General features: G+C 36.5%; 1 protein-coding gene across 1 annotated transcript; it reads left to right on the top strand.

Annotated features, from left to right (window-relative positions):
- The first annotated feature begins 10,261 nt into the window (after positions 1-10,261).
- mknk2b (MAPK interacting serine/threonine kinase 2b) lies at positions 10,262-23,594 on the top strand. The gene is made up of 14 exons (XM_056463762.1): positions 10,262-10,377; positions 11,582-11,760; positions 12,079-12,169; positions 12,391-12,492; positions 12,604-12,701; positions 14,582-14,661; positions 14,790-14,863; positions 15,019-15,123; positions 15,462-15,517; positions 15,718-15,813; positions 19,531-19,725; positions 19,835-19,999; positions 20,085-20,125; positions 20,213-23,594. The coding sequence occupies exons 2-14, from the start codon at positions 11,710-11,712 to the stop codon at positions 20,484-20,486; spliced, it is 1,428 nt and encodes a 475-aa protein (XP_056319737.1). The 5' UTR covers positions 10,262-10,377; positions 11,582-11,709; the 3' UTR covers positions 20,487-23,594.
- Positions 23,595-26,040: the final 2,446 nt, after the last annotated feature.

Here is a 26,040-nt window from a genome sequence, read left to right as displayed (position 1 = left end):
GCTTCCTGTTTTATTTCTTCTTGCTAAGTTGTGGATGTTTTACTCTTATGGGTCTTAAAGGCAAAGTTCTCCCAAAAATGTAAATTTGGTGTTAATTTACAGAGCCCCAGGTCATGCAAAATGTAGGTGATGTTTATTTTATAGTGAAGTGATAAAGAAGACTGAAACTGCAGCAACTGGTGATTCATAAACTGCTAGTCAACAGTTTCTTTTCAGAGTAAACAAGGAAACAAAAACAGAAAAAAACATGAATACTTTTCTTTTCTGGAAATGGATTAAGGTTTTATGAAGCAAATAGTTTTCGGATGTTGTGCATTACTGGTAATATATAAACCTGAATAACTGTTTCACTTTGTAACATCTCAGTGTGCCTGATCTCACGATGAAACGTTTATTTTATGTTTTGTCAGTTTAGTGGCTAATTCATACGAGTTCAGTCGTAAAACAAATGAATGATTTTAAAAAGGGAGCGTGGCACTTAACCTCACCCCTAAACACAACCGTTATTGGGGATAAGCAAATCATACTAATTTGTACGAATGAGATCATAAGAATTCATACGAATTAGCCACTAAATCAAAAAGTTACGAATTGCTGAGATTGTGTTGGTGTATCATGAGCCACAGGTAATAATTTTGTTTTGCCTGTGTTTTATTTTAACTCTCGCATTAGCCACTAACTTGTATTTTATAAATCACCAAGGATTAAAATTTCAGCTAAAACTTGTGATTTTTAAAGTCCAAAACTTTCCATTGAGCATCATTTCCTCATAGCAAACTAATAGTAAGAGGGGCATGGCTAAGGATATTAATATGCATTTGCAAGCCGTGGAGTTGACGTCAACAGAAGGACCGCCACTTGTAAGGAGGAAGCAAAATTTTTAAAAATTACCAAAACAAACTGTTTTGTCAGTGGTTTAACTTACACTGCTTAATTATTCATTTTAAGAATAATAATGTGAGCAAAATTAAACATTGCAAATTTTGATTTCACATGACCTATGATGTTTTACTTTTTGAGAGTGAGTTTTAAATGATATTTTGGGGTGAACTAACCCGTTAAATGGAAGATTATCTGGTGTATTTTCTGGTTTAGTGTCAGTCTTCTCATACGCTTATCATTCAATTACATCCATTAAACAGATTTCTGACCGAAATTATAGTCTGCTGATTTCCAAAAAAAGTATCAAATTTGTATCACTTGTTCAAAGCCTATACAAGTCTCTTCTGTTGAACAAAAATATTGCTGACTTGACATCCAATGACTTCCATATTATTTTTTCCCTACTGTGGAAGTCGATGGGTGGAAGCAGCTAACATTCTTCAAAATATCTTTTTTTGTGTTCAACAGAAGAAAGAAACTCAAAGGTGAAAACCACGTGAGGGAGAATAAAAGATAAGGTAATTTTCATTTTGGAGTGAACTATTCCTTTAGATCCACAAGATGGCGATAAAGACACGTCACAAAACAAACCTGGATGATGAAATATTGCATTACGTCGACTTCAGATCACTAATGTCAGAAAATATTTCAAAATTAGGTCTATAATTTGGTTATGCAATGGGCTTTTGTTTGAAACAAGTCCCTTTTATAATTGTGCTTCGCTTAGCGCTTTAACTATAGCTAATCAGCGAGGTTTACATGGATCTTTGCTCCAGTAGCCTTTATGCTGATTAAGTGCTGAGTTGCACGCTTAGAGGAAATAATTATTTCCCATCGGTTTGTTTTGGTGGTGAAATCGTTAACTGTTAATCGCGCTCCACCCTTGACTTCTGCATCACCTCTGGATGTCGCAATCTTCATTCTGGCCGTTCCAGATTTTTCCGGCAGTCTCTGCATTATAATGAGGGGGCGGGGTTTAGTATCGTGCAACACTGACGTCGAGCACTGCAACAACAACAAGGTCAAGCTAGTTTGTATGTGCATGTTGGTTAAAGCAAAGATATTTTTGACATACAATAATAACAATAAAACTTTGTTTAGAAGCTAATTTTGTTTATTAATATAATGATTGTACAGTTGCAATCAGAATTATTAAACCCCCTTTAATTTTTTTTTCTTTTTTAAATATTACCAAAATTATGTCTAACAGAGCAAGGAAATGTTCACAGTATGTCTGATAATAATTTTTCTTCTGGAGAAAGTCTTATTTCTTTTATTTCGGCTAGTTTTCAAATTTTTTAAAAACCATTTTAAGGTAAAAATTATTAGCCCCTTTAAGCTATTTTTTTCGATAGTCTACAGAACAAACCATCATTATACAGTAACTTGCCTAATTACCCTATCCTGCCTAGTTAATCTAATTAACCTAGTTATGCCTTTAAATGTCACTTTAAGCTGTATAGAACAATATCTTGTAGAATGTACTGTCTTCATGGCAAAGATAAAATAAATCAGTTGTTAGAAATGAGTTATTAAAACTATGTTTAGAAATGTGTTGAAAAAAATCTTGTTTCCGCTAAACAGAAACAGCATAAAAAAGTAAACAGGGGGGCTAATAATTCAGGGGGTTAATAATTCTAAATGCAACTGTAGATGGGAAGTAGTGCCATGTACACAAACAAAAGTAGTCCAATAATAAACCTAACATTTATTTGTTTAAAGTTGATCTAAAGTGTTATATCGAAATCCTAAAAGACATTAAAAATAAAAAAGCTGTAAGGATGTATGCGATTTTGGAATCATTTTCTTATGTGAATTTCTTGTCACTTAAATATCCCCTGTAATTTTATTTATTTTTTGTTTTAATTCTCCATTGATTTGTTCCTTTGATGTTAAAAAGTGAAGGTTAACAAAAAAATTATTCTAAGATAATTCCTTGCAGTTACTCAATTTTTTAAAGGTAAGTAGTAGTTGTAAACAATTTATTTCGGCTGAATTTAAACAAACAAACTAAGTTGAACATTACTAAATTTAATTTATTATACTGTATTAATTTTTGTATTTTCTATTGTTCTTGTTATGCAAAAAAGTGCATGTTAAAGCCAATTTCCATTACCAGATATTAAGATATGAAGGTTCAAGCCAAATTCGCAGTTATTGGCATAGAAAAATAGATATACATTGCCAAGAACTTTTTAGATGTACATTAAACACTTTCATAAACAAAACTGCTATGCAAATTGCAGTTAGCTTAACTGTGAAATACTGTACAGAAAATCAGATCAGCTAATATTGTTTCAAGAACAACATTACTACTGAAAATTATATGGCATAAAAAAAATTACTGAAATCTTTATTATACTGTAGATATCACAAAACAATTTAATAAATAACAATACATTTTTAATAATTAGCTGTATAACGTTACATGCAGCATAGTACAAAAGTTGATATTTTACTGGAAACCAAGAGGTAGACTGAAGTAAAAGATACTATGAATTATAAAAACTGTTTCAGTGTCTTTTGAGACCAAAACATTTAATACTTTTTTAAAGAAACTGGTGAAACATTTGTAGCAACTCACATCCACAGAAAGACAGATAAGCTTAACCCAAACTAATAAATTAGTAAAACTGTAAGACAAAACCCTGTCGAATACTTGGAAACGTTTTTCCTTTTCCATCTTATAATAACTCTTCTCTAAGGTTGGAACTTTTTAATCACATTTAAAGTGAGAACATTTTATGTATCGCTTTAAAGCAAATGCTGTGTGAATATTTGCATGTTTTCAGGACAAAGCACTAACAAAATGATGGCAAATAGGCAATACTACAATGACTACAGCACATACTGTGTGCAAAACCTTTAATCAGTACAACGTATATATCTTGCACTTGCTGCACTCCTGATAAGACAAGCTGCATTTCGTTACCTTTACTTGTACTGACAAAGTTGAATCTAATCTAGTGTAATCTAATGTAAATTAAATATAATAGTTCTGTAAATAAAACAGTTTCTCAACAAATGTGCTCCTGTTAACTGCTGCATAAACTCTGCGTACTGTAAATATATCTATTGGCTCGTGTGTTGCATCAGATTGAGCACAACTCTTCTGCTGCCTGTTACATTCCTGCAGCACAGAGTCGTTCACAACACTCGCTTTCTTTCGCTTTCAGCAACAAAACATAAACAACTGTCTGGACATGTCGTTATCTGGACGTGCGAGAACCGCAATAACGATACTGCTGTGTTGTGTTTATTCTGTTCACTCGGAATGTACCAGAACAACGGGCGTAAAGGGAAACGGCACGTCAGTGGGCGGGGCTTTGACCTCATGCTCCTCGAGCGCTGATACGTGCAGGACGAGATGAAAGCCAGCGTTGGACTTTCAAGCTGATTTAATACGGGGAGGTGTTGCGTAAGATTGTGCTGTATGTCTTGGGATTCTAGTATGCAATTTAATACTATTAACTAGACTACTGTAACCAACAGACACCTTATAAACTACACTGTAAAATGCTGGGCTTTTGTTGGGACATATCATGAAAACAATAAGTTAACATTAGTTTTTACAAATTCAGGTAGATTGAACATAAAACAATGAAGTTGTTTCACCTTAAAACACAAGAATTTTTTTCAGCTTAATTTGAATAAGTAGTTTGAACAAACAGAAAATTCAATTTTTTTCAGGGTAAAATAAACATTTAAGTAAATGCATGCAGTTTAATAGCAGTGTAGAGGATAATTTAATTAAAAAAAATATTAGTGAAAATGTTTTTAGATCTTCATACAGCTGTTATAAATCCAAGCATTTGGGATAGGTTGTGTCTAAAAAGCACTGAGGAGTTTTTCAATGATTTTTCTTTCCTTTTTGCCCATCCTTTTACGTCACCATTATGTTCTGTTATAAACTCCCACTCTCGAAAGCATGCAAATATTTTGTTCCCAATTGTTCCACTAGCATTTTTAGTTTGGCAGTGTATTGTTTGGCCCGATAGCGCCTGGAGAATTTCCAATTTCTACATTTCTAGGAGAAACTGAAAAAAAAAGCACACTTATGCAACTGGGGCCCCATGGCACATTGCTTAATCACTAAAATATTTTCAGCAATGGACAAAAAACTTTGGAGGAAAGAGGAAACACATGCTCTCCTGCACAGCTACTTCTTTGCTACACATATACTTATTACAATATTGTTTTAATGCTACATTATTATTTACTTTTATATATTACAAAAATATAGATAATATCATATTATTTTCATATATACAGCTGAGGACAAATTATTAACCCTCCATTGAAATTGGGGTGGTCTAGAGTGTATTTTAAGGCTTGGTTGTGTTTATAAGATGCAAAGCAATGTGTGCTCATGCTTCACTTGTAAAAAAAAAAAAAATCACGTTATTGTTTCATATATCTTACTTTGATTATGTACAGCTACTCAGCTAACATAAAATCGACTGTCATATTTCCTAGTTTCTCAGAAAGGCCCGCCCTCAAGAGGCACTGATTGGTCAGCTAACATAATGTGCTGTTATTCATGGATCGGCTCCATGTCACCAGGAAAAGCCCCTTGTCCCTACAAGAGCATGCTTTGCCTCTGCTGTGTAAATACTGTCAGTCAGAGTAGCTGTTAGCTGTATCAGTTTGTGCCTGAATAAGACAGAAAATGAAAAGGACAAAGCTGAACCTCACGCCTGCTCTCTAAAATAAAACCTGACAAGTGCCTTTCATATATATTCGGAAATAGCACGTGTAAGTAATATAAAACGGTCACATATCTTTTGCGAGTTTGTTATTTGAGGTGTAGAATGCAGGGAAAGCGGCCGTATAGAGAAACACTACATCGCTGATGAAGATTAAGGGTGTTTACAGCGGTTTAACTGATAAATATAAATTTTCAGCTAAATTGTTAGTGGTGCCAAACAGCATTTCCTGTTCTTTACATCCTTGTTTATGTCCTTGCTACAATATACCATTAACGCTAGACACTATACATGTAATAGATCAATTTTAACAATAAAAACACTAACAGGTTGTGGCTCACAATGCACAGCTTCTTCTATTGTGGTTGGGGCTGTTCCTTCTTTGAGGAGTTTTTAGCCAAATCCAACACTGAACTGGGAGAGATTCTGGAAGCTCTCCTTTGTCAAATGCTAGAGCTATATCTTTTTTAATAATTCTACATAATCAAAATTAAATTGTAAGCACTTCTGTCTTTGTGTCATGTCCTTTGGAAGCCCAAATACAGAAACAGAACAAGCTCCGTGGAAATAGCAGCATTTGGATGGCATTTTAGCTTTCTCTGATAACATTACAGCGCCTGTGGCCAAGCTCCTTGGCTGCACAGGATGTATGCACATGGTGAATGTGCGTAACCTGCAGCGTTTGTGATCTCACAAGCCCGGATGTTTTTTGTAGTCCCCAAACTCTGTTCGCTGTAGGCTTTGCTAAGCTAACTCCCTAAAAGCCAATGTCTCCCTTTGCATTGAACTTTAAGCGTATTACATTCAGAGATGTTGTCTATGTTTACACAGCTACATTACACATCAACTAAAGTTTTAAAAAATTATATGGTAGTGGACCACCCCTTTGATAGAAGATTTTTGCAACACATTTTTAAACAATAGTTTTAATAACATGTGTAATATAACTATTCTTTTAACTTTGCCATAATGACAGTACATCATATTAAGTTATTTTGGAAGATACTAGAATTCAGCTATAGAATTCAGCTAGAATTCAGTGCTATTAAAAGGCTTAATTGGGTTAATTCAGTTAAGTTAATGAGGCAAGTCATTGTAAAACAGGTTGATTTTGTAGCTACCTTATAAAAATTATATATTTCTTAAGGGGGCTAATAATATCGACATTAAAACTTATTTTAAACATTTAAAAAACTGCTTTTATTCCAGCTAAACTAGAAATAGTAAGAAAAAAATATTATAGGAAATACTGTAAAAATGTCCTTGTACTGTTAAACATCACTTGGGAATGAATTTGTAAATGAATTCAAATTTCACAGGAGGGTTAATAAATTAGTTGTTCTATCTATGCAAACCTTGCTCAGTGCATCAGTCATAACATAGAGTCATTCAGTCTCAGTATAAACATGTGATGCAGATCTAACCACCCTGAGGTGTTTTCAGGCTGTCAATGCTTGATGCATCCTGCGGCAGTGATTCTGATTCCAGGAAACGCTGCTATAACAGAAGTGTGAATAAATCTTCATCATGTGTGTGTGTGTGTGTGTGTGTTTGTGTGTGTATACTAGCTGACTGCTCGGAAAACCTACACATGTAACAGAAGTGGACTACCGAATTCCCAAAGAGATCAGACACTCACATACACTTGCACACTTTCTCTCCATGTCCACACACATTTACTCACTTTCACACTCCACTGTCATCACACACACACACACACACAGACACCTCTTTTTCACACTTCCTCCACCAATAAGAGCCCATCTTACTTTTCCTACCTATAAAAATGCCACATATGTTCTTGCACTGTACGTTCAGATGTAGATCAACAGCCTCTATCATGCAGATATTACTCTTCCTAACACACCCACAGAGCCCGGCCAATCAGATTCCATCCTCTTTGAGATGCACTCTTGTTGTTGACTCTGTTATTCATTCCCACCCAATGGAGAGTTTGGAATATCATTCGAACCCTTTTGCGAAGGCCTCGCTCTGTTAACCCCGAGTACCCCTCCTTTACCACGTGGCTTGTTTTCAACATAACTTGGTATTTCATCATGTGCTTCTCTCCTCCCCAGCCCTGCACTGAACTTTGCGTAATCTTTGTGGCTGTTTTCGTTGATGAATATATAGGCCAAAACCCACAGAGAGGCCAGCCAGAAAGATACTGGACAAGGAGGGGGGAAGTCACAAGATATCCCTCAAACCCAAATGGCCCAAAAGTGGCATCAAATCATTCGACCACCTGAGAAAATAAAGCCAGAGCTATGGTAGGACATCATTTATAACTGTTGACAAAAGCTTGTGAGAAATATTTTACACTGACAATGTGCCACGGTTTGAACTCTGGCTTGGCAATCAATAGCTAATTGTGTCTTGGATATTATTTCACTAAGTTGGCTCTCAGTCTAGGGATTGAAATCTTCAAGGCTACATTAGCACGAGTGTGTGGATCAGATACTTGTGAACGGCTGTGTCCGACTCAGCGTTTCAGGAAAACGTGTCTGTGTCACGATAGTGTGTGTGCTGTGTGTGTGAGTGTACGGTGGTGGTTTCCAACACTCCCTTCCATCTATATTGAGATGCCATCCTGTTAAGGAAAAGGAATGTTGGAGTTCTAAGTAAGATGAGACCATTATCTTTTAGAAGTAACAGAAGTTGTTTTCTAGCAATGGAGGATCCACGTACATTGTTCTTTAAGAATCTATATAAATATATATATATATATATATATATATATATATATATATATATATATATATATATATATATATATATATATATATATATATATATATATATATATATTAATTAGTTTATACATTAGATGTTTTCCAAAATGGATAAGAAGCCAATAATTATTCTAATTATCTTAAAAATAATATTAAATAAATAAATAATTGTAATCAATTTAAATGATAAAAAATGATAACAGTACACTGGATGGAAGAAAGTCCTCCAAAGGTGGCTCACCGGATTCAGAGACTTAAACAGGTCTATGTAATGGAAAAAATGACTGCATGTCTACAAATGAAGATGGTGAAAAAGCATTACATATTTAGATATGTACATTTAGAGATAAATTAACCTATCACCAATGTAATCTGAGGTAACTATAATATATATATATATATATATATAATCATTGTATTTTTTATATTTATTCCCTCATCTGTAAGGGGCTAAATTGCTGGGGATGGTGTTGTTCTGACCAAAAAAATATTGAAAGATCTTAAATAAAAAGTTTTTAAAAAGTAAAATATTTATAAATCTCAAGTGATATTTTATTTAAATATTTTAGTTTAGATGGATTTGGGTAACTGTTTGTGTAAATGTTTGGGAATCCAGGTAATATATACAATTCATGTTTGTTTGTTTTTTGTTTGTTTTTTTTTTACAAAAAAATGTTAAGAAAATTTTATATAAAATGAAAAAAATATTTTTATAAAATAATTATAAATAAATTAGATTATTCCAAAAATATGTAGTGGTTATAAATGTGGAATTACATATTATACAATTATTTCACAGAAAGACATATGAGGCTGTTTGATGACATACTGTAACTGATGCTGATTATATATTTCAAAATAAAGTAAAATAATTAAATAAAAGATTAAATGAAAAAAAAAAACATTTTTTTTTCATGGGTAATATGTACAGTTGAAGTCAGAATTATTTGCCCCCTTAGAATTTTTTTTCTTTTTTAAATATTTCTTAAATAATGTTTAACAGAGCAAGGAAATTTTCACAGTATGTCTGATAATATTTTTTCTTCTGGAGAAAGTATTATTTGTTTCATTTCGGCTAGAATAAAACAAGTTTATTATTTTTCGATAGTCTACAGAACAAACTTAAACAGAAGTTTGGGAAAAAATAAACAGGGGGGCTAATAATTCTGACTTTATTTATATACTATATATATATATATAAACAAATGACCTTTTTTGTAAGATCTAATAACATTTAAAGTAATATTATATGGCTTTAGGTAAAAAGGGCAGTGTTTAAGTGTGTTTTAATGAATAAATACAATTTCAACTCAGTTTTTTTTCCACACCAGAGTACAACTTTATTCATTATTATGAAGCTAAAATTGTATATGTATTTGTACAGTATGAATACATTATTAGTTACCTTGTCATTTAAAAATTAAATATCTAATCATTATTTTATAATGACCATTTCAATACATCACTAGCCAATCCTTTGATATTACCTCAGCAGAAAACCTGTTCTTACCAGCTGTTCAACAGCTCTCGCCTAGTCATTTGGGGTTTTTGACAAGTTAATTTGTCTGTTGCAGAATATTGCATCAGGCAGAATGAACGCTACTTCCATTAGTTATTATGAGGCGTACGATGTAGACTTATGACCGTCTTGATGAGTCTTCATCAATACTTAAATGAATTATTATAGCTGTACCACCACCATATTATAACATTTTTATTTTTAGAGAATAACAGCGAATGAACCAAAGCATTGCAGCGCTTCCGTTCACCTCTGGCTATAATCATAACATTCGTCACCAGCTCACGTGACTCTCTCTCTCTCTCTCTCGTTTTCGCTCTCCGAGTGTGTGCACTACGTGTTTACAGAAGCGCGTGGGCGGGTCTAACCGAAAGGGGGAGGCGCGAAGGGGGGTGAGATTATAAAACCGAGAAACACTGTACGTCTTTTTGTACCTTCCACACATTTAGCCCCTACCGCCCACGGCCACCATCTGCTGCTCCCGAAGCAGAGGCTCAGACAACGGCGTCAAGCCTGGAGCTTTAACGACAACAACGGGGTAAGAACGAGCTTCACATTGGGTTTAACGATGGGGACGAACAGACTGAACCTGGTTTTGATTTAAAATGACGTAGCGCAACGGCTGGATGTGCTTCATTGCTTGGATATATCAGGAAAGGTCTAGAAAATTCTTTTAAGTTCATTAAATCTGTCGTTTGTGTTTCTGAGGTTTGTGTTAATTCACATGGATTAAACGTTAGACTGCAGTCACTGAGCTGTGTGTTGTTTTGGAGTCGTTCGTTGTAATACTGTGGTGGTGGGTTGTTGTTGTTGTTATTGTTGTTTGGCTCTCATTAATTGTAATCACTCAGTGTGTTGACGAGTGCATCCCATTAGTCCAGTACAGAAAATAACGCGTGTCTCTGAGTGGATAACGGACGGAAATAGCGAGCTTTTCTACCTAAGTTATTCTTGGCACGAGTCTCCGGGGCATGTTAATGCAAGCCCCTTCTTGTGACGTGACTTGCGTTCATGCGCCTGCAGTCTTATTTTGTCTTGCTGAAGTGACGATATGAAAGGGCTATTTCTCTCTAAATTAAAATGTTGTCGTTTTCTTTGATGCTCATGTCAATGTAAACCCATATTAATTTTGTGAGGCGAACAATGGAAACGTTTATGAGATAGTCTTTCTATTCATAAACAATGAATGGTTAGCGAACACGTTAAGCCAGGAAGAACGCAAAATCAGCATAAGAAGTTGTTATTCAAGTGATATGTTTTTATTTCAAGTCAATGAGGAGCCATACCATAGTGACTGTGTTAAGAATAGAACGAAAGAGAAATAACGATGTCACATGCCCGATTTGTGAACGAACGAATCATTTGAAGCGAATCTGCTGAATCGACTCTGATCCAATGTATAAATACAGTTTATGCGGATAACTTATAAGATAGCGCATGTGGAGCTTAACTCGTGCTTATTCTGCGCTTCATCTTTTGATCTTTGTTGTTGTTGTTTATGAAATGTTTGGTTTTATTAAATTGAGTGATTTTTCGATGTTGTTAAATGTTAATAACAAGTATATTCCATGTAATAGACAATAAAACTGGTAATAAACGCTACACATTTTTTAAAAGAGTGGTTTAATGATGATTCTGCATCTTATTTTATTATCATTGTATTGGATCAAGTTATGCTGACAAAAAGTGATGCTGATTTGCATATGGCTAATGCCAATAAACTCAAACTTTCCCTTCCTCAGGTTTCCCGTTAAAAGCACCACGGTTCCCAAGCCATTGGATTAGCTGGGTGAAATCTATCACTGAAGCTAAGACCACCGTTGTTGCCGCCATCCGCCAGTCCAAATAAAGTCCCATAAATCAGGACAAAATGGTGCAGAACAAAATCACCGAAGTTACCGGATTCCATCGCTCTTTTAAGGTGAGAGTGTGATCTTACTAGTCTGTACTGCTGTTGCATAAATCAATGCTGTTTAGGCATTAAACAATGGATTAAATCACATAATATGCACAAATGTTTTCTTTTATTTATATTAGATGAGTTAAAAGTTCGAGCTGATTCCATTGCATAGGGTATCAGGGATCACAGGACATTGATTAAACATTAAACCGAGTGCCAGGAAGCTCTTAGTAGTTCATTACAGGCCTGATAATAAGTATCTGCCAGGGTTTTAACCACTGGGCAACTTGGCCAAACAGTTCAAGTTGTAAATAATCTTTTTTTTTAATACATCTCCAGGGCCAAAATCCTTTTGAATCGGAGGATTTTTCCAAAACAGGATCCCATCTCCTTGAATCTGCCTTCAATTTTGATTGTTCCGCCCGACCTGGTAAGTTATTGTTATTGTTTTATCTATCTGTGAACCTAGTGGATAGACCTGAAAGTTACTGCATGTGACTTTATGACCTTATTCCATTGTTTACATAGTTTTCTGTTACAGATAAGTGATAAAAGATGCTTATTTGGGCTTTATATAATCAAGCTATTTCCTGTGGGTGTTTATACAACAGTGTATTAGGTTTTTAAATGTCTTTCTGTTGTGACATGCAGACATGCCATCCAGCCAGCCCATCGACATCCCCGATTCCAAAAAGAGAAACAAGAAGAAAAAGAGATGCCGGGCAACTGACAGTTTCTCAGGGCGATTTGAGGGTACGTGCATATCAGATGGAGAGGCATTTCCTATTTTTGCATGGCCAAGTTGTTAATAATAATAATAACAATAATAATAACACTTTTCTTGTTGTTCTGTTTTAATTGTAGATGTATATAAACTGCAAGATGAAGTGCTGGGGGAAGGAGCCTATGCCAGAGTCCAGACCTGCATCAGTCAAATCACCCAAAAAGAATACGCTGTTAAGGTAAAACTTTTTTAGTGATTAAACAAAGCAGAACTGACAAAATGCAGACATGACTTTAGGCGAGTCAACTTAAAATAGCAGTGGCGTGTTGTAAACAAACAGATATTCCATGTAAAGCATTCGTACAGATATGGCATTAGAGGGGCTATTGTTAGAAAGGACTTTCCCTTTGAAGCCGGCTCCTGGAAACTGAATCATGAAGGAATGATATTTCTCTCATTGACAAGCATACGTGACTGTAGTTGTTTTGTGCTGACTGGCATGGTTGTGATTGGTGAAGGCATGCTAGATTCCTATAACTGGTGGTTGGTTGGGTCACAGTCAGGCCAGGACACACTTGTGATTTTTAAAAAGTTAAAAATGACAGAATTCTTTGTATATATCCATCTATCCGTCTGTGAACAATGTTTATTTTGCACTATGATGTATTTGTTTCCGCCTGTGTTGCTTTCTCTTAACTGAACGATGTTCTTGTGCAGACACGGATGTTTGAACAAGCAGTTCCTCTGTTGTTCTACTGTACTTTCAGAAGTTATAGCATAGGTTTAGCGGAAAGAGCTCATTGTTTTTGTTAGGCCAACCAGTCTGAGGGTTGGAGTGGTCACATGGTTTTACCATTCATTGCTCTTATTGGTTTGTAGATCATACAACGTGAACATTATGTACTGGCAAGTCTTCCGAAACTCAAACCACAAGCGAAAGGGGGGCACGGTGGATTGTTTATCTTCTTCTTTTCTTTTTTTTTGTCTCTAGAATCTAGAACAGAGTATATTAGGACATCTACAGTCATGCCAGAAACTTGTAGTCTTGTTTTCAGGATAATTTTTGTAAATCATGCAGATTTTTTTTACTTCAGCATTTCAGCTCTTATAATATTACTATAACAAGAGTAGATAGTAGTAGTATTATTATTATTAAGTAAAACTATTTTACAGTTGTTTTTCACAGTCACCTTGTTGGATTTCATGGCATTGTTGCTTTCAGTATAGCCAGTCATCCAAAGACTATGTGATTATTTAGGGATGCGTTTCAATCCCTGAGGGGGGTGGATCATTACAAGCATTAGGTCAGTTTATGCTGAGATGGGTTACAGACAACTCTCACCAGATGTCCTGCCAACCCCCTACTCTTGTAATTTGGGTGGGGGGAGAGATCTGTGGCGTCCTAGTCTGAACAAAAGGAGCGGCTGAATGAAAACAATCCCAGTAGTCGCCTTGGCTGGGCCTGGGGAGAGTGTTTACAAGCATGGATTGATTTACAGACATCGGTCAGACTCTATAGGGCCTTTTCCAAAGCTAATATAGAGATTTATGGGCACTCTCTCCCCCACCGTTTCGTGTATAATGTATTTAGCAAGATATTGTGAAGGCTTTTCTGCGCGGAAAATAACATGTTTAGACTTGAGCGACTAGGTGAAATTTGTCATCACATCCTTCAGGTCGCCTGAAGCATTTATTACACCATGTAATTTTTTGAGCAGATTGATTGCTGACTCAGCCGTGTGGTGGTAGCGCTGAGGTTTTTGGGAATGTGCTGGCCTGCAGGCTTTATTCTTAACCGTGATACATGTTGTGTGCTCGCCTGCACGCTTTCAATAGCACTGCTAATCCGGGGAGCTGGAAGAGCTGCTCACAATCAGAAAAAACAGAGGCTTCGTGTGGGGGAGAATGGGTTGCAATGTCAACAGAAACTTTAGCTTGTACCTTTGATAGTTGGCTTCTAGGAGTTGAGTAATATATTTGAGAAATTACATGACTTGGTTCCTGTTTTATCAGGGATATTTACTCAAGAAAAAAAATCCGTTTTTAGGGGCAGTTGTTACCTCAGAATATTCCTTGTTATTTGGTTTGCATCATAACCTGATGTTTTGTTTTTTGTAGATAATTGAGAAGAGGCCAGGACACAGCAGAAGTCGTGTTTTCAGAGAGGTGGAAATGCTGTACCAGTGCCAGGGCCACAGGTAGCCCATTTCTTTCTAACAATCTTTTGATAGTCAGTAAACATCTTAAATGTGATATCAATTTAGTGGTCCGCAATTGTTAATGATGCTGATTTAACTCAAAACATTCTGTTTTGTTCACCTAACAGAAGTATTCTGGAGCTAGTGGAGTTCTTTGAGGAGGAGGACAAGTTTTACCTTGTGTTTGAGAAGCTCAGAGGAGGTACATGCATTTTCTGTAGTGTTATGTTACTCTTGAGAAACATTACCCAGGCTCTCATGGGCCCAAAGACCAGCCTTGAATAATTCAACTGAGACTATGCATTGGAATGTGAAATGGTGTGCCCTGGTGTTAACAATGTGTTGGTTTTCTTATAGGCTCCATCTTGGCCCACATTCACAAGAGGAGATACTTTGGCGAACAGGAAGCCAGCATTGTTGTGCAGGACATTGCAAGTGCACTGGACTTCCTTCACAATAAAGGTATAAGAACCTAAATAGGGAGGGGTGCTTTAGATCTGGAAATGGGAGATAAGAAGATGGTGTTGCATATCAGGGAGGTTATGGGGGTTGTTAAATGTTGTATTGAGTTGTAACTTGATAATGCTAGAGGGATGCACACTGGATTTCTAGGTAAAGTTGAGGGCTGATATGTTTTATTCCTGTCAGTACTCTTGGGCGAGGGGATGCAGAGCTAATTTTAGTGGCACTTAGCAACAAGCTGTGTTGGAAACATTTGCCTGTCTTTGCCCCCATCGACAATCCTCACTTAGCCTGAATACCGCACAACTAACCCTTGACTTGTGTTTGTGCTCTTATAGGAATGGCCCACAGAGATTTGAAGCCTGAAAACATCTTGTGTGAACACGAGCACAGGGTGAGTCTTTTTTTTTTTTTTTACAACATAATGTTTGGTTAGTCGGATTAAAACTTTGCATTCGTGGTTTAGAAGGTTTAATCAGATGATTTGAGGTTTATAGACAGGCTGTTATGTCTTCATGGCTGTAAATTGTAGATGTTGTTTCCACGCAAATGTTTTTGATCTGATCTTCCGGTGTGTGTGTTTGTTACTTGCAGATTTCGCCTGTCAAGATTTGTGATTTTGATTTGGGCAGTGGAATTAAACTCAATAGCGACAGTTCACCCATCTCCACTCCTGAGCTCCTCACTCCAGTAAGTCTCTATTTGTCCCTCTGAATACTCGCTTGCTCTAACAAGATTTTAAATTGACAAACAAAAAAAGCTGTTAGTGGCCACCTCCCTGTTGTTTAAAAGTCTTATCTGCAGACTTAGTGTCATTGCTTATCAGAAGGACCTCCTCTAATGCCATTGGCTGACTTTGAGTGGTGTCAGTAGCTTAGCTCAATCTGATTGGCTAATTTAATCAATGTAAAGTCTGTGATGAGGTCAGAAAATGGTTGTATGAACACAGTGGAAGCTTTAAAGAGGCCGAACTTTAATGTGGAGCAGTACTAATTAGCCTGTTTTCAGTTTATCTACACCCTTTTAATTATCATCTTCAGAAACTTGTAGATAGTATTGACTTAAAGTCTTAATTTATTTGAAATAGGAGTTGTGGTTATAAGAAGCTCTTGCATTTATCTTTGCTGTGTGAATGTAAACATAGATCAGTCTACAATCTCATGGCATTGACTATTTGAGGAGAGGCAGTTTGGAGTAGGTGATTGAAAGGCAGGATAGACAGTGAAAAGTTCTTAGCATTGGGCTTTTTGGAGTAACCCAAGTTGGGTCAAGCAGCCTAGTGAAAAGATTACTTGTAAACTGAATAGTTAAAGGTTGGTATATGTTGATGTATCTAGTACGTAAACAGTGCAAGGTTTGTCTTAACTTGCTCATGGGGCGATTAGGCACATGTGATTCTGCCATAGGGGAGAGGGTTTGATGTAGCACTGCATGAATTTACAGAGATGGTTCAACCAAAAATAAAAATTGTTTACTCATCCTCATCGCTTTCCAAACATAAATGACCAACTTTTTTGTGCAAATACAAAAGCAAAAAAAAAAAGGTTTTGACAAAGAATCTTACTTATTTATACGAACCTTCCAGCAAAACAACCCAGTCTTGGTTGTGCAATGGGCGAGACCTTGAAGTAGAACGGTTAAAGATACAAATAAAATGTTTATCAGAAAGTTCTTTGTGATTCTTCAACCTTTGAGCTAGTGTTTATTAAGTTCAGATGTCGCCGTTCTCCTCCCTTCTGCTACTTCTGAACAGCCTGAGGAGAACAAGAATTCAACCCAAACAAACATTCGGGCATGTGTGCTCCAATTTCCTTTTACCTTCTGCCTGTAGCACATTTTCGACTCCATTTCTCTTTTGTTTTTGTCTCTGTGGATTTCCTCAAGCCTGTCTGAGCATTAGTCTTTCAATCTGTGTTACCACCCCACACCTAGCAACTGCTCTGTGATTGGTTTGGTGAGAGGGAGGATGAAAGGAGGAGGAGTTTGCTCTCTGGTCATGCACTCAACATGTTTTTCTTGGGCAGGATCCCAGCGATCTTATCAGGGCTTTTTTTTCACCGCTAGATAGATGTTAACTCTTTGTTTGTCACTAAATAGCTATTTTTTATATATATAAATTTCTTTTCTTCTTTTTTTTTACCTTTTTTTTTTTACTTTTACCATGGATTGTTTTTGTATGTGCACAAATAGTGTGGTATCACCATAAATGCTTCATGTGAATTTCTGAGAAATGCATGTACCTTCCTGCCTGAACTGTGAGAAGTGCTCTCACTTGATCTCGCTCTACATGCACTCTTTACCAATAACCACAGGGGAACTTCACATGTGCATATATAGCTGGTATGCTCACACAGCTGAAGCATGCCTTGCTGCCAACCACAAAAACACCTGAACTGACAGCGCAACTGCTCAAGCCTGTTTTCCTGCCTCGGAAAGCCCCGTATATAAAATCAGCATGTGTTAGATGCTAAAACGGAATTGGTCTTAAGTGACTGATGCAATGCTATCCTGGTCTTACAGCTGAAGTACGAAAGAGAAAATCTGCTGTGCAGTTATCATTTGAGAGCCCCTCACTCTTATCTCAAAGACACAGCGATAGGCACTCGAGCAAGTCACAGTATACTTAGATTTCAGAGAGCACATGGCAATTCCTCATCTGAGGAGTACATGTGCTAAGTTGCCCTGGTTTATAGAAATCTGGTTCACCACTGACTAGTTGCATACTGTTGCAGTGTTTATGCTCTCAGCTGGGCCGTTCAAGATTGGTTGTGCTTTGTGAAAGTCTTTTGTTCAGAAGTGGGGGTGGTTATGAAGTGTTCACTTAAATGTAAGGCTGTTGAGAGGCGGTGAGCAAAAACAGCCCTGTCGATGGGGGTTGGGTGCAACAGTGGAAGCTTTTGTCTGCACTCGGATTCCTGCACTGCGAAATAGCATTACATAAGTGCTGGAAGGCGGAGCAACTAAGGCAGCTGGCTAGAGGATAACAAAAGAGACTAGCCGAGCAGACCGACTGCTTCCTTTAACCTCAGAGCCCCAAACCAAAACATGACCATGTTGCACTTGAACACCTGTGAAAACACCTAAAGGGGGTTGGTCATACTGTCGTTGGATTTGTGGCATTATTGGTTTGTTTGGCACCCACATTTGAACCTCATTTAATAAGTGTATTTAGGAGTGTAATACATTGTTGTTGGTGGTGTGTGTGTGTGTGTGTGTGTGTGTGTGTGTAAGGTTTAAATTGCTTTGTATGTGGGGTCATGAAATTTCTGGAATATCAATAAATGTTTTATATATATTTTTTTCCTAGTCATAAAATATCATAAATATTTTAGTTTGTTTGTGGTTTCATATTTTACTTTCTATTAATCTATTGATAGCTAGTCCATTTTTTGTGCCATTTTATCATATTTTTCAAATATATTAAAACAATATGATTTTTTCTTTCTTTTTAGTCAAAATCAGGGAAAGTGAGTGAATTTGACCTCTGGCTTACAGAGGGAACACTACATATGCCTTAGAACTGCATTCGAGAACTCTTGGGGCAGAAAAAAAAGCTAAAGCAAGTTATTTTGTAACACTGACCTCAGTCTGAGTTGCATAATTATAGGTGCTTAATGCAGCATGATGGCCCATCCTGTAGAGGAAAAATTAGAGGCCCAGTTCTGCGGATCTTTCCAGAAGGTCTTTGTTTGTCCTGCTGAACTACTGAACTTTTGCTCTAGAAAGATTTAATCTTTTTACATCAAGGATGTGTGGCTCTGTGCTGTAGTTGCAAACAAATGTGTGTTGCTGTTAGATAATAATGCACAGTATGTGTGTTTTCTGGGACACACAATCCTCTTCTTCCTGTCCCAACTTGTGACCTAGTTTCAGGCAGAGGCAGTCAGAGCCCAAACCAACAAAGCAGTCGGAGCCCTTGCAGCTCAGCCCTCAAAACACTATATGACTCACCAAGCCGCCTCCGTCTATGACATAACAATCGTTACCAAGGTTACTTCATTATAGATGCTGTATTCCACCATCGCATTTTCCATCTAGACAGAAATGTGTCTCGTAGGCAGGAACCGGAGACGAATCCTTTATCCTTCAACTAGTTAATCTGTTGCCAGCCCCCCTTCAGTTTGGTATAATATGCTGTTCTCCATGTGACTCTCACGCTGTCTGTCTCAGACATGCTTAGAGGTCCTAGAGAACACATGACATTTGTCAGCTGAATACAAGATTGTGAAGATAAACTTGGAGAGAGAAAATGTCCTTTAGACATGCACATAATAAACACTTGGACATTTGTTCTTGTGCTTGACTCGTTGCACATCCCATTTGACCATTTTTAAAAATCTGAAATCAGTCTGGTTTGGTTGATTGCTTTCTTACCCATTCTTCCTCTTTTTCTTACTCTCACCTTAGTGTGGATCTGCTGAATACATGGCGCCAGAAGTTGTGGAAGCCTTCAACGAGGAGGCCACCATTTATGATAAGCGCTGTGACCTGTGGAGCCTGGGCGTCATCCTCTACATCATGCTAAGCGGTTACCCTCCTTTTGTGGGTCGCTGTGGAAGTGACTGTGGATGGGAGAATGGAGAACCTTGTCAAGCTTGTCAGGTACAACACACACCCCTGTCTATTCATGTCAACCACTGTCATAAACCTACGTCAAAAGTATCGTTCACGTGCTGCTCGATGAATAAAACTCATCTCTTGTTACTCCCAGAACATGTTGTTTGAAAGCATCCAGGAGGGCAAGTATGAGTTTCCAGAGAAAGAGTGGGCTCATATTTCCTCCAGCGCCAAAGACCTCATTTCCAAACTGCTTGTACGGGACGCCAAGAAACGTCTCAGCGCTGCTCAGGTTCTCCAGCATCCCTGGGTACAAGGGGTAAGGAACTAGATGTTTTGTCTGCAATTCCAAGACTATCATATTATGATTATTCTAAACCATTTCTATTTTCTTCTTTCTCCAGGGTGCCTTTGATTGTCTCCCCTCCTCCATCTTGCCTCAAAGGTAAGTTAAGTTGGTGCTAGCCTTTTTATTGGTACATGCTGCTAACTGAATCTTCATCAGGCTAACCATGTCTGTCTACTCTCACAGGAATAGCAGCACTAAGGATCTAACCTTCTTTGCGGGCAAAGCTGTAGCCATGAACCGGCAACTGGCCCAGCAAGACGACCTGGAAGAACAACAGCAGCAGGACACTCCTCAGGTTATTACAGCCAGTGCCACATCCATGCGCCTTTCCCCTCCCTCCAACTCCAAACTGGCCAAGCGCAGACAGAGGAGCAGCCTGCTGAAAGGAGCGCCCGTGTCTGCCTCAGAGCTCAGGCAGCTCCTGGCACCGCTGGTCATTGTGGGGGATTGTGCATGATCAGCTGAGCTGGGCTCTGTCTGAACAGTTTTCCTATTTCAAATGGATGAATGAACAAGTATCTGCTACCTTTTGTGCAAATCCCTTTCTTCTGCCCACATGAATGGAACCCAGTCTTTTCCTAAATGGTGGTTCAGTTTGTGCCTGTTGCAGATCCAGTTAGTTTCCTTAAGCACTGGTGCAAGAGCTCCAGCAGCACTTTGATCAACTCTCAACAGTTTGGGAAACACCTTGAGAGCTCAAGGCAAATGAACTGGACTCTGTTTAGGATAATGATTGGGTTACATCAGACATTAGGAAATTTGTCTAAAGGTTAAGCATTAAATACCAGCTCAGACACCAAAGGTCTAATACCTTCCACCATCCCTACCTAAACCTCTTTTTGTGCTGCTTCCACGTTACAACTGGATCCACTGTGAATTTTCTCTGTGAGAGATACAACTGCATTTTGTTTTTCAGGAAAGTTGTTCCTGTGTGTGTGTGTGTGTGTGTGTGTGCACGCATTTGTGTGTATGTGTGCATTAATTCCCCTTCCCTTCAGCAGATACTCAAGATACTGGTATGTGCTTATGCAACCCTGATGAAGGCTATTCTGACTTGCATTACTTTAGGGGAAATCTTGTATAAGTGGAGCGAAGCTCTGATAATAGTGCCTCACCTCACTTAATGCGTCACTGTCCCCCCCACAGCCTTTTAAATCAGACAAGAAAATGCCCTGATCTGTAGGGGTAGGTAGCTTTTTTCCACTCTGTTTCTTAAGCACTTGTCCTAATAGAGTGAGTTCTTTGACACCATTACTCCGCTAGACTATCCCAGCAGGCTACTTTTGAGACATTGGTTCCTGTGGTTGAGGAACCAATAAAGATACTGCTCAATTTTAATTGTATGGCAACTTTTTGCTGTGCAAGACCTGAATTAGAATTGCAGTATTAGATGCCATTGTCTAGGAAACCGTAACGGTTTCTTTCAAATTTCACCAAAAATCTTATTGATAGCAGATAAGAGAGAATATAAACATTTCTGAGCACAACAGGGATTAAGTGCTGGGAAGCAGCCAGATGGTTGCACAAGCACACGTTTGCCAGTGTGGCTAGAGGAATAACGATGGTCTGTATCAGGAAGATAATGCTTTGAGCTCATTGCCCACTTTATGGGGGTGATCATGGTACGAAAATAGTGAAATATTAGCCTGTTGATGCCACCAAAAAGCAAACTATATAAATATTAGAAGAGAGAGAGGAAGAGAGAGTATTTTCAAGTTACAGAAAATGTAAAAAAAAAAAAAAAAAAAAGGAGAAAAAAAAGGAAAAAGCATTCCAGGAAAAAGGATTTAAAAAAACTAAACAAAAAAAGTCTTCCAAGAAAATGTAGCTGTATGATTGAAATGGTCTAAGAAAGTTTACTATGTTGTTTTATTTTCTTTCTTTTTATACGTTAATGGTTGACTCCAGTTCAGAGTGTGCCACACTGATGTTTCAAACTTTGAGCTTTGTTTAACTTTTTTTTATTGAAAGCATATTTTCTATCTTATTTTAATGCAGGTGCTGTTCAGGTGGAACATTTTCCCTTTTATATAGTTTTGTTACTTTATTGATGTTGGTTTTTTATATGCTGTATAAGAGTGAGAAGAGTATGCGAATGTGACTGGGAAGGAAAAAAAAAACGAAGGAAGAAATAGAGGGAGTCGTATAGTCTGTACAGATTGGAGATTTTACTCTTTATGTTCTTGCTTTGGAAGTGACTTAAGGGTTGTTTAAAACTCCCCTTTCTCTCTGAAATAATTGGTGGCTTGATGCATTTAGTAAGACGCAACCATTTTTGCCAAAGTGTGCTCATTTCTAAAGTAATGCACTGAGGGATCTGGGAGTGCTGATCTTGGATCTTTAGCTTATGCCAGCATACTTGGTTAAGCTTGAACCAGAGCGTCATTCCTTTTCCGAGGTGCATAAAGCATCTGAACCCAGACGTCTGGATTCAGATGAAGTCTTTATAAATTCGGCAAACGTTTAGCGTCACAAATGGGAGTTTGAATTGCCCTACAATATTATCCTGTTGAATGTTTTTAGAGCGTCACCTGTTCTGTCGTGTTGCTCTGAGATATGATAAACCTAATGGCAGTCCCTGGTTTTGAAGGGCCCATTATGCTGATTATTATGACACTGATTGTAAACTTTATTGATTTGTCTGTCTTTCCTCAAGAATCTTTTTACAAATGCATCTTTGTGGGGGTTTTATGTCTTATAGTAAGACTTGAATTGTATGTGCAAAAGTTTCCTCATGTTTTGTCCAGGAAACTTTATTTGCTATAATGTACAAATGGCAAAAAAAAAAAAAAAAGTTCATAAGCTGAGATTTAAAGCAATCTTTGGTCTGGAAAGTATCATTTCCGCCACTTCTGTTCAGTATTTTGTCTTTCTTCTAGGCTTTGATATATTGCAGATATTCCGAGAGCTTTGGGTTTGTATTTTCTGAAGTGTCTGTGGCGCTAGGCTGGTCCTCTAAAAGCTCCTGTGCCTCTGACTAAAGATTCACCACTGTTTTACCCATATGGTAGTTATGGGTTGCCTTGTATTAACAAATCTGACCTGGATTTTCAAGATTTTTAGAAAGTTCTCATTTAATGTTCCTATTGTACAAAGCCCAATATTAGCCAATACAAACAAATGTAACGTCTTGAAAAATGAAGTTTCTTTTGTTTTTCTTTTATTTTGTTCCCCATCCCAAAGGTAATTGGGATAAAAGTATTCAGATGCACAATTGTGTGTTTTTTTTATTATATTATTATTATAGTTTTTTTTTTATGATCAAATGTGACCCTCTAGTCTGAAGGCTTTTATTTTTGGGGTGTTGTCGAGAACGCTTAAGAGCACTGTTTGTCCGTTTCCTAACTCTAAATTTTGTCAAATAATTGGGGGAAAATTCTGAAATTGGTCATCAGTTGCGACAAAATAGGTATTGATTTAATTTTTTTTTTAAAAGCACTTTACTGTACCATGTGGCTGACTGCAGTTCACTCAAAGCTAAATTTATGACTGTTGTGGCAGAATTTTGTATTATTTTATACAAAGCAAACCAACAAAAATGCAATAAAATTCTTTGAAAAAAGTTCTTTTCTTTGTCTTTATTTCAGCGTTTCTGTAGAGTTAACACAGAACCATGAGCCTCGCATCACATGCTGAAACCACAAACATTGACACTTCTAATAAAGATCAATCTCTTTGACATTTTTTTTTTTTGGATTGACTGTATTGTTGACATATTCGTGGCCATTACTGTCACCTGAGCGAGCATGAGCCACATGGTGTGTCACCTCAGTAAGTAAACATTGCAGAGCAGCATAGACATCTGCTGATTTTTCACTTGAGCTTTTCAGAACTGATGAATGCGACGGATGCAAACACTGTTAAAGTCTGTTCACTGTTACCATGGAAATCTGCTAATCAGCCTACTGTAAAAGTGTGGGTTGAACAGGAACATGCAGAGGCAGTGAGTCAACAAAGTTCTCAGTTCTGTGTTTGTGACTCAAGTGAGCTCAGAAGAGTTGTGGGCCATTATTAATTAGTGTTTATGTAATTGACACTAATATACTGCATTAAAATGTTTTAGAATAAGTATTAATAAATAACAGGTCCTTTTTTTAATGTAAAGATTTTAGGGGTAAAATGCACAATGACAAAAGTTTTCAACACTAAAAAGTTAAAACACTTAACTGAATGTTACAGAACAAACATGATTGACTTTATTTTATTTAATATTTTTGCACTTGCGAGGAAAAAGAGTCGTTACAGATGTGACATCTCTCCATTATGGATGTAAAATTGCCACTTGTGTGACTGATAAATCAAATATAATAGTATGAAAACATTGACAGAGACATTTTTGAGTATTTCTAAAGTACTGTAAAATACTTGTTCACACAAAACTTATTTATTTTCATGGCAAGGTTGACAATTGCAAGGAATATATATATATATATATATGTATATATGTGCATGTATATATATATATATATATATATATATATATATATATATATATATATATATATATATATATATATATATATATATATACATGCACATATATACACACACACAAACACACACACACACACACACACATATATATATATAATTATTAATAATTGCAGAGTGACACTAATTTTATAATTTAATAAAAAATTATTTACAAATATTTGATATAGTTTGTTAATTAAAACACTTCACAACACTTCTCACAAGTATTTTAATCGTTTATTTCTTTATCTTTCATTATTTTAGTTTATCTAAATGCCTCTGGAGTGTGACAAATGAATGTTTAACAGATATTGAATAAAACCATGTCATATAGTCTCTCAACTATAAAGTGAGACCGTATAAACTTGTGTATAATAATTAGAAAATTGATGATTATTGTGACATTCAGATGTATAATAATATAATTAATAAAATAACATTAATATTTATTATTGGTATTATTCAAGAGGCATATCACATTCCTTTAATTTGCAACTGCATTAGTCTCTAATAGACTTCAATATTTGACTATGAATATTAATTTCATTAATATTGAATATGCTAAATGTTAGCTTTATATACAATACAGTTTGTAAAGTAACATTTTATGTCTTTTAGTAGACATGAAGTGTTTTTTAAGAGACTTGAGAGGTTCAAATTTCCCACATTTACCATGGTGTGTCTCCCTCTAGTGTTGCAGATGAACATTTTCTTTCAATGAAATAACAACCCTCTCTCACTTCATACATGAGCTAACTGGCCAATTAAGATAATTTACATATTTAAAGTAGCCAATGATAGATCAGGATTTCAACTAGATTCTAATTAAATCCTGTTCCTGATAGGCTGATAAGTTCTGCTAATTAAGAGATAAGAGCTCATTCAGGTGTGAGCACTTTATATAAGTGAGAACAAAAGCTTTATAATGGAGTTAGAAAGGTTAAAACCTCTGGTTGCAGTTACCTGAATGAGGAGAACATGTTGGTATAATAGATTTTTTTAATTGGACTTTTTACATTTGTTTTTATGTCTAAGGTGAGTATTATTTCCCTTACAAAGAGTGAGACGTTAAAACCATTTTTAATGTTGCCTTAATACAAAGTATTTTTTTAAAGTGTAGGGAGTAATAATTTTTCCTTTCTTTGTAACTTCCACCTGCTGAGCAGTGTTTTACTAATTGGTTATTTATAAAGTGTAAAGGACTGGCTTGGATGCCAGTTTACCAGCTGTAAATGATTTGATCATCATACAGGTTTTTTTTTTCCCCCTTTAACCAATAACCAGACCCACATGGAATCTGTACCTGCAGAAATCTACATTTCCAGAGTTTTTTTTCTTTTATATAAAGGTCAACAGTGTTCTTGTGGATTTTTTTTTTTTTTTTTTCACTTTTTTATATATATATATTTCAGTAATATTGATCATGCTAAATGCTACCTTTTTTTTTTTTTTTTTAAGTGGCTATCAAGTGGTTCTAATTGGATTTGAGTTGTAAACATTAAGGTTGTAGGTTTTTATTTATTTTTTATTATTATTTT

The sequence above is a fragment of the Danio aesculapii genome, chromosome 8 (genome assembly GCF_903798145.1).
Source record: "Danio aesculapii chromosome 8, fDanAes4.1, whole genome shotgun sequence".
NCBI lineage: Eukaryota > Metazoa > Chordata > Actinopteri > Cypriniformes > Danionidae > Danio > Danio aesculapii.
The sequence above is the reverse complement of the archived record's forward strand: the minus strand, read 5'-3'. Positions and strand labels throughout refer to the sequence as shown.

Coding starts and splice junctions, on each gene's coding strand:
- mknk2b (XM_056463762.1), top strand. CDS start 11,710: ATGGTGCAGAACAAAATCACCGAAGTTACCGGATTCCATCGCTCTTTT. Junction 14,662..14,789: donor TACCAGTGCCAGGGCCACAG/GTAGCCCATTTC, acceptor TTCACCTAACAG/AAGTATTCTGGAGCTAGTGG. Junction 15,124..15,461: donor GGACTTCCTTCACAATAAAG/GTATAAGAACCT, acceptor GTGCTCTTATAG/GAATGGCCCACAGAGATTTG.